At 40.5% G+C, this 12,751-nt stretch overlaps 1 protein-coding gene across 8 annotated transcripts in view; it reads right to left on the bottom strand.

Moving 5' to 3' along the window:
* Positions 1-12,751, bottom strand: part of LOC104587729 (syntaxin-132-like) — an 86,668-nt gene that overhangs the window by 30,636 nt on the left and 43,281 nt on the right. For all 8 annotated transcript variants that reach the window (XM_088890510.1, XM_088890511.1, XM_088890514.1 and 5 more), the window contains one exon: positions 3,111-3,184. In XM_088890510.1, the coding sequence (XP_088746636.1) occupies positions 3,111-3,184 (74 nt within the window). The remainder of the gene's footprint in view (positions 1-3,110; positions 3,185-12,751) is intronic.

Raw genomic sequence — 12,751 nt, 5'->3', positions numbered from 1 at the left:
CCACAAAAAATAATGATTTTATAGTTTTTATTGCTTTTTAAGAAGATATTTTATTAGGATGAATGAATGAACAAAACTACCAAATAATGATTTTTTGTGTGAGAACTAAGAATTTAAGACAAAATGTGGACTTATTTGGGCTTGCCTCGAGGGGCGTGGCACGAGGGTCCAGGGGCGGAGCCCCCAGCCCAGTCGCTAAACACAAAAAAAAAAAGAAAAAAAGCTTCAAAGTTTCAAAAGGCACACGCCTGGGCTGAGGCACAAGGCGCACCAAGCACATGCCTAGGCACACCAGGCATGCGCCTTTTGAAAGGGCTGCGCCTAGGACCTAGGCGAGGCGCCTACCCTGAAATGTGCCTCACCTGTGCGCCTATTAATAATATAACATTTCACTGTTGCTGAAAAAATTTAATGATGGTTATACATTTTAATTGGATTGGAGTCAGCAAGATGGTCACTCTTGTAGAGAAGATGGGCCAAATGGGCCTTAGTTTCTCTCCTTTCTTTAGTTGTGTTTACTTTTAATGTTTATGAGTAGTGGGCCTTAGTTGTGGGTCTATCTTTTCTTTTTCATTAGTCTTTAGTGCTGGCTGCCCTACTAAGGGTACACTTGTAATTGTGCTCATATGACAATTATGAGAATAAAAGATAAGATTGGGGGACTGAAGAGAGGATTGAACTCTCTCTTCTTTCTTCTCTTTTCTTCCACCTTCTTCCTCTTTTACTTCCATCTTCTTCTTCAATCTTCTTTTTCTCTTTTATTTTATTCTTTTTATTTCAAATTATTGCAGCTGGGACTTACAACTACTCTCTTGCACCTGATGGACGCTAACCCATGTTACTTGGACTCTTCATTTCACACCAAGTACCCATTGGGCACAACATGACATGGATGACATGGACAAGGGTATAGAATACTACAAATCCATGTCCTATTTTTCGATGCCAACATAATATTAATTCTTCCTCTCAGCCAAGGTGGTTGCTTGATGGATATTCCTTAGAATTAGTGGGCTTCTACCATAGCCAAAGAGAGTGAAGACCCATTTCCAAATTCCCCTAGCAAACAAATAGGAAATTAACAAATGACATGTAGCTTCTCACTAGCACAACATAAGAAACAGAAACAAAGAGATAAGCACCATGATGGTATCTTTCTTTGTAGTGTTTCACACGTGTTGATGCTTATGGTATACCTCCTAACAAAAGGCCCTCACTTTGGGCAAAACTACCAAATCATCAACAGTGGTAATCCTATGTATTTCCATCTGCAATACAACTCTTATCAATGTAAACTTTTGGTTACATATTTTCTCAAATAGCCTCACCAAATGTTTCAGCTTCTTATCTCCCACCTCCCCAATGTCATTACAGAAAACCACCAAATCATCAACAGTTTGCAAATGAGAAACTACTGTCTCTACTCTACTTTTCCCACTCTCCATCCTGTAATCACAACACAACTATCTACTTTTAGAATTAGTCCACTAAATACATCCAGAACAAGGGTCAGTAGAAATGGAGAGTGGCTCTCCTTGCCTGAAACCCCTCTTGGCTTTAGAAGAAATCTTTTACCCTCCCATTTACTAAGATCAAGTAGTGGGCAGATTGGAGGAATCCTCTAATACACATATGCCATCTATCCCCCAAACCACATTTCTCTAGAACTTCCTCCAAAAAAATCTATATGATCATATGTCTTTTCAAGATCAACCTTACACAAAAGAGCTAAAATGTTGTGGTTGTGTACTATGGCCATGGTTCTGTGGACTATTTAGCAAGAAAGAAATTCAAAAATATTTCAAGACAAAAGTTTGTCAAAGGAAGATATTTTGAAAATATCTCCGTGCAAGTTGCCCATTGGGTGAAATCAATAGGCTTACTTGCACAATTATCTGTTGATGACAATTTCAAGGGCTTGGTAGGTAATTGCTGATTCATCACCATTAGTTCCTAGAGTTTCTTTGGTGTGGTGTCCACTACAAGTGGCAAAACAAAGCTAAATTTTGATGGATGTGGTTTTAGGAACCCTGGCATTTCAAACATTAATGGAGTTTTTAGAGATAGTTTCGATCACATATTAAGCTTTTACTTGGGTCCTATTAGGCATGGGGACTCCACTAGAGGAGAAATCTTTTTTTTTTTCATCAGTAAGCAGATATGTTAGCATTGCTACAAGGATAGCAAGAATACTAAACTATAGTGGTTTTAAAATTTTTACGGTGGAAGGGACTCAAAGGTGGTAGTGGGATGAAATAAAAACAAGAAAAAAGGCACATGGAAGCAAAGAGATAATACAAGGTGCTGAGAATACTTTTCAGATTGTAGTAACTATAAAATGGGTTGACATGTCAGAAAATTGCCTACCAGATGAACTAGTTAGGCAGGTTGCACTTGCACATAGGGATCAAATGTTTAGGGGATTTTATCCTATGAAGAAACTTGTTGGGGGTAGGTAGAATGTACACTAGCCTACATAAGTGGGATGCCTTAGGACTAACAGGTTGGAAAATTGCCTACCAGATGCACTAGATAGGCAGGGTGCACATAGGGATCAAATGCTTAGAGGATTTTATCCTATGAAGAAACTTGTCAGGGGTAGGTAGACTGGAGCCTTACATTGTTGGGGTTCCTCAGGACACACATATACTTTGTGTAACATATATATTATTTATTTCTACTATTAATAAATTGATCGTTTGTGGTTGCTGATTCAAAAAAAAAAAGAGAAAAAAAAAAAACAACCTTACACGTCCAACCTCTATGGCCAACCCTCTTCATGTCCTCCAATCATTCGTTGCCAAATAGATACTTATCAGACCTTACCTTTTGTGTTTTTTGCACAAAGTAGCCGCTCTCAGACTCGAACCAACATTCTAATGCTTATCGGCCCAAGATTTTACCAAAGCCCTTGCATCCCAGAATGTTAAGGTCTGACAGAGATTATGTAATATAAGCACCAATTACAATTACATACAATACTACTTTATAATACCAAATACCATGCATAGAATTATGCACTACAAATTTAAAACGGGTCCTTCTAAGAACTAGATAACAAAGGAATTTCCAAAATAAAATAAAGGAAAAAAGTTAAGTCTGTAACTTACGCAGTTGTTGCCATCCTAGACCGGTCTACGCCTGTTCCTTGTTCACATCCAGGATTCTTCCTATTTGTGACATTCTATAAAAGAGAAAAAAGGGTCAAAAGAGAACATTTTCTTTTATCAATAAACACTTGTTAAGGAATATTAAAGAAACAGATGCAATAGAGTTAGGGGAGAGGTAAACTCTCATAACCCTCCCCATAGAGAGAAAAAATCAAGATTACAACAAAACCCAGAACAACTGATCCCTTCCCACCCCTTTGTTTAGCAAGTGTATCAGCAAAAGAGTTAACACTTCTTGGACAGAAAAATCAAGTACATATTTCCTTTGTGACAGAAAAATCCCCTTCTTGGATCTTACAACTTCAATACCAAGAAAGTATCGGAGATCACCAAGGCCCTTAATCTCAAATTCAGAAGCAAAGAATGACATTAACTAAGAGATACATGTGATATCACCTATATATACTATCAACATTGTTACTCTACCATCAACTATTCTAATAAATAAGGTGTGGTTAGCCTGAGATTAAGAAAAACCAATCTTTAAGATGGCATTCCTGAACCTGTCAAACCATGCTCTTGGAGATTGTTTTAGCTCATACAAAGACTTCTTCAAGTGGCACACTTTTCCATCACTGTTAGGAAAACTTACCCCAGGTGGTAAGCCCATATACACTTCCTCTTGTAAGTCCCTATTAAGGAAGGCTTTTTTTATATCCATTTGATATAAAGGCCACGAGTAATAGGTGGCAAGAGACATAGTCACACGAATAGAGTTCATTTTAGCAACTGGAGCAAAGGTTTCCAAATAATCAATGCCATAAGTCTGAGTGTATCCTTTGGCTACAAGCCGGGCTTTGTATCTTTCAATTGAGTCATCTGCCTTGTGCTTAACAGTATAAACCCACTTACACCCAACAAGAATCTTATCTTTAGGGCAAGGAACAACCTCCCAAGTCTAGTTCTTTATTAGGGCCTCCATTTCTTGGTTCATAGCTTCCTTCCAATGGGGAAACTGCATTGCCTCTGTAACACTACGAAGGATGGAAACAGAAGAGATAGCAGAAATATAGGCACAATAGGAAGGTGAAGAGCATCATAAGACATAGACATATAGTTAGTGATAGGATACTTGCTACATGTCCTCTTCCCTTTTCGAATGGCAATAGAAAGATCAAGGTTAGAATAAATAATAGTATTTTCAGGAGGTTCCAGATTACTTGATTCTGGGGAATCAGATTGTGATGGGCATTCTGCTTCAGGAGCCACCCACCCTCTTACTACGCCTGATGAAAAACTGCTGCCAAGACCGAGGTCGATACACAAGAGGAGGAGGAGGAGAAGGAATAGAGGTAGGAAGAGAGGGAGGAATAGAAGTAGGAACAGGAAGGTGGAAGGGAGTCCGATCTTCACTTGCATTCTCCCCTTGAAGAGAAGGACGGGGTGACTGGAAAAAAGAAGAGGACTCCAAAAATGTAACATCCTTAGAGACATATCTCTTGCTAGAGAGAGCATCAAAGCATCTATAGCCTTTCTGGACTGGAGAGTAACCAAGGAATACACACTTAATTGATTTAGGATCAAACTTGCGCCAGGAAGGACTCATATCATGAACAAAACAAAAAACACAACCAAAGACCTTAAGAGGTAGATTAAAAGGAGGTTCATCAGGGAAGATTAGTTGATGAGGAGAATGAAGGCTAAGGACCCTTGATGGGAGTCTGTTAATGAGAACAGTTGTCTCAACAGCATCACCCCAGAAACGAGTTGGAACATGAGTTTGGAACAATAAGCCTCGAGCAACTTCAACCACATGCCTATTATTTATTTCAGCCACCCCATTTTGTTATAGAGTATGACTACATGAACTTTGGTGAATAGTGCCCCTGTCTTCAAGAAATCTATGCAAATGATGTTCAAAGTATTCCTTGGCATTGCCAGATCTTATTATCTTAACTCTTTTCTCAGATTGTGTCTCGACCATATTCATTAAGTTTTGAATAATCATAGGAACTTCATCTCTACTTTTCATCAAATAAAGCCATGTATACCGACTATAGTCATCAATGAAGAGAATGAAATATCTGTAACCCCCCCCCCCCATACAGGGGACAACATATGGGCCCCAAACATCAATATGGATCAAGCGGAAAGCAACATTACTTCTTTTACTACTTGCAAAATATGTGTTTCTACATTGTTTGGATAAATGACAAACTTCACATTCAAAATTCAATTTGGACACAGAATCAAACAAGTTTGGAAACAAAAACTTGACAGAATTGACAGACATGACCAAGGCGACAATGCCATAATTTCAAAAGACTCATTTTCTCATTGGAACAAGACTCAATCTGGCTTGACAATCCATGCTCTAAAGGTCCATCTAGGAGGTAGACTCCATCCACTTCATGCCCACTTCCAATCATCTTCCCCATGCTTAGGTCCTGAAAAACACAATGATTGGAAAAAAAGGTCTTGAGCAATTGTGGGATTTTGTTAGAGAACTAACAGACAATAATTTTTTTTTTGTAGCCAGGGCACATGTAGAACAGAGTCAAGAGAAAGGTTATTAGTGATTCTGACTTCACCCTGACCCGTATTTGGGGTCTGAGATCCATCAGCAACAATAATCTTGCCCTTCCCTAGGGTTAACTTATATGAGGTAAAATTTGAAGGCATACCAGTCATTAGGGCACTGGCCCCAGAGTCTACAATCCATGGGCTAAAGGAGGTGGAACAAGCAAGTGCAATACCTGTCTTGGCATATGAACTAGATAGATTACTAAGTCCAGAACCAAATGAGAAGGATGTACCACCCTTCTCTAGCTGCAACAATATATTCCTGAGTTTGTCCATCACATCAAAGGAGTCAAGCACATCCGAGGGCTGAGCATCATTACCAACTATAGCCAAGTGAGCATTGCCCTTCTTCCCGGTTTTGTACTTCTCCGGCTTTAGATGAGGATTGAGCTTCCAGCACCTTTCTTTAGTGTGTCTTGGCTTCTTGCAGTACTCACAAATAACATCCTCGACCTTCTCTACAATGGGATGTTTGCTGGTATTTTGCTTGGGTCGTGATGACATAAAGGCAGAATTATCACTCGTGGAGGATTGCATCATGGCGGTTCTTCGACTTTCTTCACCTTGTACAAGAGAGTAAGTAGTAGCAAGAGAGACATCGCCTACACTAAGAATGTGTTGCCTGATGAAATCAAACTTTGGGTTTAAGCCTACCAAAAAATCAAAGACTCTATTCTCCTCTATGCACTTCCGATACTGCTCACTATCTTCAGGGTCCTTCTAAACTAGAGATTTCAAGTGATCCATTTCTTCCAGATAGACTGTAGAGAAGAGCAATACATAGAAACAGATCTCTCCCCTTGACGCATACTGCAAGCTTCCCTCCGAACTGATACAGTCTAGCAGTATTGTTAACTTGGGAATAAGTAGCAACCACCCTATCCTAGATATCCTTGGCAGATGGAAGAAACATGTAATTCCGGGTAATATGAGGTTGCATTGAGAAAATCATCTATGACATAACAAGGGAGTTGTCCTATTCCCACCTTGCAAATTTCAAGTCTTCAGGACTCGGCTTTACTTCCCTTCTTGTGATGAATCCTGGTTTACCCCCCCTCCCAGTAATGGTAAGTTTAGCAGACTGAGACTACTCTAAAAAATTAGTTCCATCCAGTTTGACAATAGTTATCATACCACTAGAAATAGTTGCAATTCCCGGGAACACATCAGGAACCATCTGAAAATCCTTAGAGGATTCCATATTCTAACAAGACACCTTTTCACCAACCAAAAAGGACCCCCAACACTTTAACCGAGGTTCCAAACCCAAAAATTAGGTTACCACACAGTTAAGAACTAAAGGAAGCCCGAAAAAACTAGGTTGGTGGCAAAATAGGAGAAAAAAATCTCCCAAAAATCACACAGTGCTCAGAAAATTACGGGACCACTTCCCGTCAATCCCAAATTGAAAAATAACCTGAATGGTCTAGGTTTTACAGTAGAAAAAATATCATTAAATCTGCTGTACATGGATCGACATCAGATCTGGAATTTCTGCAATTTTTTCCTTAAAAAGTCCACCAAAAATCATAGAAGCTTCATATGATGACAAGAGTCATACCAAAATTTTTCTAAAATCAGGGCGAATCAAACTATGTTGGTTTCATAGACTACCGCCAGCACCTGTACAGACTGCTGACGTCATATGACGGCGGTTTGACGTCAGCAATTCGCCTTTGGGTAGGAGATCAGCAAAGAACAACTCCCAGATGCTTCTACCCACTCTGATACCAAGTTGTAGAAACTAAGGTTTCAAGAGAGAAGAAGAAGAGAAGAGAAGAGAAGAAGAGGAAGATGAAGAAGAGAGCCAGTGCCGAGAGGTGTTTATTGTTCACTGTTTACACCCTCAAAAGATTACTTTATAATTTGAGAAAATAATAATTACAAGAAGGCCCCTATATGGGTGCCCAAATACTAAGAGTATAAGAAGAAAAAAAACCAAAAACACCCATGTCTAGACTCTAGCCATTCTCAACAGATTAGACTATCTTAATCCACTCTGAGCAGTTGGCCTAGCTTTATATTAATAATAAAAACAATGACAAATTACAAATATGCCCTTATTTATGAAAAACAGTTGACAGGAGTGTCCATAAAATAAGATAAAATGACTTATCTATCCTGCCGCCCAATAAACCTTGAAATAATACTCTTTTAACACTCTCCCTCAAGTTGGCGTATATATATCATATAGACCCAACTTGTTAGTGATGAAATCAATATGAGGATGATATAGGGCCTTGGTCCATAAATCAGCTAACTGGTCCCCCATCTTCACAAATAGTATGTCAATATCACCACTTTGAATCTTCTCTCTATCAACCGGCAATCTACCTTAATATGTTTTGTCCTCTCATGAACTAGATTTGTTGCAATATGAATGGGGGCTTGATTATCATAGTGCAAGTGCATAAGAGTCTTTACTAGAATTCCAATTTCTTAAAGGCTCTTAAGCCACACTAGTTCTCTGGTTGCTTGATTCATGGCTCTATACTCAGCTTCTGCACTTAATTTTTTGATTAGCAACAAAAAAAAATATTTTATTAATTCAGGAAAAAAATTACAATAATATGAATAGCCTCGGCTACCCCAAACTGTTAGGACAATATCAGTACCATATTCTTACAGTTACAGATGAGCCCAAAAACAATTCCCTCTATTGACCCCTTGCCTAGCAAAATAATCAGCAAGCTGTTTGCTAATCTAGGTACCCATTGCACATTCACCTACATGTCTTTTGTAAATCTTTTAAATGTCTTAACCTCATTTCTGACATACAATGGAATTTTATCATTATCTTTCAGCCATCTAATGATCACCTTTGAATCTCCTTCAACCAACAGCTTTAGTTCTGCACCCGTTGACTCTCCTTGTCCTATAGGTCCATAATACAAGAACACCAATTTTCCTTCACTATTTCTTATCACCCCTCCCATTCCAGCAGCACCAGGATTACCAAGACAGCTCCCATCAAAATTCAACTTGAAATCCATTGGTGGTTACCAGATTACCATTTGTTTCTTCTTAGCTGAAGATGATGAAGCAACTGTGTCCCACTGTCTAATAATATCATCAAATGTGAAATCAAGAAGCAAGGTGCCAATCATCTGGTTGGTTAGGTCACCAGCTGGCCGTAGTGGAAACTTGGGATTGAATCCCGCCTGCACCTGGTTGGGGGATGAGCTACCCCCCGTTGTCTAGCCCTTTGAAAAGAAATAAAAAAAAAATGTTAAGTCAAGAAACATGTTTGTTGTCTTCACCCAATGTGTCACCTAGACCATTATATTTCAATCAGAGCCTGTTTACTTCTTTTTTTCTCCTCAAAAATTCTCTTGTTTCTTTCTTCCCACAATGTCCAGTGTTGGATTAAAGTCTTTGTATGTATGAGTCGGCTGATAAGAGTTCTTATTAGCCTATACTTAAGTTTAAGTTGTCTTGTACTGGGCCTTTGTTAATGGGCCTAATCCTGTTTAATGTTTTAAGTTGTCTGGGTGTCCCGTCACTAATCAGGGGCATTCTAGTAACTTCCTGTATCATTGTACTACATCATAATATAAATAGTAGTACTGTCGACTGAGCAATTCAGTTCGACATTCCAGCATCTCTTCTTCTTCTTCTCTTTTCTGCTACTTCGGCTACAGTAATTTAGCTTTCATGGTATCAGAGCATTAGCTTCTTCCTGGTTTCAGCCGGCACACACTCTCTTCTCTTGCTGTCTTTTCATCTTCTCTCTTCCTTTTCTGGGTGGCTGCAGTGAAGACCTAGGGGTGTAAGAGAGTAAAACAAGTTCGAACCTAGGGTTTCTCTTGGTTGTAGGACTCAAGGGAAGTAAGACCCAGAAGTAGATGTCCTACTAGGTTATTTCCAGCAAATAGTAGCTATTTGGCTACTAAGAGAGGTCTGTGTAGGACAGACCTAGTTGAGGACTGATTTCAGCAGTCCTAGCACTAGCCGAAAGGGGCTTAGCTACTTCTACAGTTGCAGCTTCGGTGCTCCAGCAAGACTCGCACAGACTTAGCTTCTTCTACACAGCCCACCGTTCACTTGCTACTGTTGCAGCCTCGAACTGTTCACTCGCTACTGTACCCGAACTGTTGCAGTTTTTGGTTCAGCCCAAGTGAAGTCTATCTAGTGTTCTACCAGCACTGTGAACACTTCTACCAGCATAGAAATGTGGCAAAAAGCTCCAAGTTCAGGGTGTTATCAGTCCGAATCCCCTCACCACTGCTGTGAGATTACCTAGGGAGCTGCCAGCTCCAGATTGTTCAGCACTGTGAACCCTAGTTGAGGACTGATGTCAGCAGTCCTAGTATTGGCCGCAAGGAAGGGCACTCTCTTTACAGTTGCAGTACTCGAAGTTCAAATGGAGTCTGCATAGCACAATAGTTGAGAACCCTTAGCTTCAGGTTGGTTACCAGCCCAGAACTCCTTGCTTGCTGTTGTAACTGAACTGTTTCAGAGCTGTGACAGTCTCGGCAAGTCTGAAACTGTGTTGAGTGCTGTCAGAACCTGCTGTGATCATTTCAGCTAATCAGATCTGCTCCAGAACTGGTTCAGAACCTTCAGAACTGATTCGGCTAGTCTTAATCAGTGTCACCTACACAGTGGCTGCAGTCAAGATATCTTCAATACCCAGAGATGTTTCTTCTAGAGATAACAGGCCTGCGGCAAGTGGGAATTTTGTCACCAGCAACAATGATGACAACTCACAAAATACACCAACAGTGTCTTCTCCTATGGGACAGGTTGCTGATTCCTCTGGAACTAGTACTTTGGGCTTCACTGCTAGTGAGGTTGAGGTCCTTAGCAGGGCATTAGCCCGTCTAAGAAATAATTCTTTTGCTTCTACATCTCTTGCTAGATCAGGTACAGCCTCTACCTTCAGTGCCACTGGCTCTATTGACTCTACTTGGGTTATTGATTCCGGTGCTACTGACCATATGACACATATGTCTTCCCTATTCTCTTCATATCATTTGTTGTCTGGTCAGGATAAGATGAGAGTTGCTGACGGGTCTTTCTCCACTATCTCTGGAAAGGGAATTGTTGACCTAAGCAAGGACCTCTCTCTTAAATCAGTTTTACATGTTCCCAGTCTTACCTCAAATCTTTTGTCTGTTTCAAAACTTACCAAAAATTTGAACTGTAGTATAACCTTTTTTCCTACTCATTGTGTCTTCCAGGACAGATTGACAAGGAGAACGATTGGGTGCGGTCATGAGTATGGAGGCCTCTACTACCTTGATGCAGACATCGGCTCAGCCTTACAAGCATCTGCTGCTAATAATCCGGAAAGTGTGGAGTCAATAGCTAAGCTGCATCTTTGGCATGCTAGGCTAGGTCATGTGTCTTTCTCCTCATTAGAAATGTTGTTTCTCGAATTGTTTAAGGGCATTCCAAGTCAGAGTCTAACCTGTGAAGTATGTCAAATGTCAAAACAATGTAGAACTGTGTATCCAATTTCCAGCAATGAAATTTGTGCTCCTTTTGATTTGGTTCATTCTGATGTCTGGGGCCCTTCACCCATTGTTTCCTTTGATGGCTTCCGGTACTTTATCAGTTTTATTGACCACTACTCTCGTTGTACATGGATCTACCTGTTAAAAGGACGGGATGAAGTACCACGGATAACCATGGCATTTTGCAAGATGATTGAAACACAGTTTAATAAGAAGATTAAGCAATTCAGGTCAGACAATGCTGCTGAATACTTTGAAAAATCCTTGAACTTATTCATGGAAGATGCTGGCATACTACATCAGTCATCCTGTGCTTATACTCCTCAGCAGAATGGGGTGGCTGAGCGCAAGAATAGACATCTATTGGAGACAGCTCGAGCCTTACTATTCCAGCACAAAGTCCTCAAGCAATACCAGTCTCAAGTTGTACTTTCTGCATCATATCTAATAAACCAGATGCCATCTAAGGTGTTGGGTATGAAAACCCCTTTCTCTGTTTTGTGCCCCACTCTTCCAGACTTCCCCTTCCTCCTCGGGTCTTTGGCTGTATATGTTTCATACATGTGAAGGATCCAAAGAAGACCAAGCTGGATCCTAAGGCTACAAAGGGAATATTCTTGGGGTACTCTCCTACACAAAAGGGTTACAAGTGTTATGACCCTGTCTCCAAGAGAAAGTATGTCACCAGAGATGTAGTCTTCTTTGAGTCTCAACCCTATTTTCAGTCTTCTCAGAATCCTCTACAGGGGGAGACTAGTGGGATGGAAGAGGATTCTCATTCTCCCTCCTTTTTTGTTCCCCTATCTGCCTCGGGTCTTCCATCCTCTCCTCCTACTCCTTGTTGTGACATTCCGAATCAACCCAGTGAGGCTCCCACTGTGCCGGTTACCTCTCCTGATGTTGCAGATGTTCCTGAAGGCTCCAGTAGGCAACAAAAAGAGATACTTACATACAACAGAAGAAAAAGGGGCCTTCAACCTCATGACAGCAACCAGTTGGACTCGGATCAATCTGTCTCTACAATCCAAGGTAATTCCAACTCTCATACTTCTGATTTGGATCTTCCTATTGCTCTCCGTAAGCCTATCCGCTCTTGCACCACCCGGCACCCCATTGCTGATTTTGTTTCTTACTCACATTTATCTCCTGCCTATCACTCCTTTGTGTCTGCTCTTTCCTCTGTGCGTGTTCCTTCTAGGTACTCAGAGGCTGTGTCTGATCCAAGGTGGAAAGAAGCTATGAATGAAGAGATGAAAGCAAGAACTTGGGAATTAGTGGATCTTAGAGGGGAAGACCACTGTTGGGTGCAAGTGGGTGTTTACTGTAAAGCACAGGGAGGACGGGTCCATTGAAAGGTACAAGGCCAGACTTGTGGCAAAGGGGTTTACTCAGAAAGAAGGGATTGACTACAAAGAAACATTTGCCCCAGTAGCAAAGCTCAACACAATTCGGGTTCTATTGTCACTAGCAGCAATTTTTTCATGGGAACTTCATCAGCTGGATGTGAAGAATGCCTTCTTAAATGGTGACCTTCATGAAGAGGTATTTATGGAACCTCCACCAGGCTATGACTTTAGTAGAAAGGTGTGCAAACTGAGG

This window comes from Nelumbo nucifera, chromosome 6 (assembly GCF_055504915.1).
Source record: "Nelumbo nucifera cultivar China Antique chromosome 6, China Antique-T2T, whole genome shotgun sequence".
NCBI lineage: Eukaryota > Viridiplantae > Streptophyta > Magnoliopsida > Proteales > Nelumbonaceae > Nelumbo > Nelumbo nucifera.
This window is presented reverse-complemented; position numbering and strand designations above follow the sequence as displayed.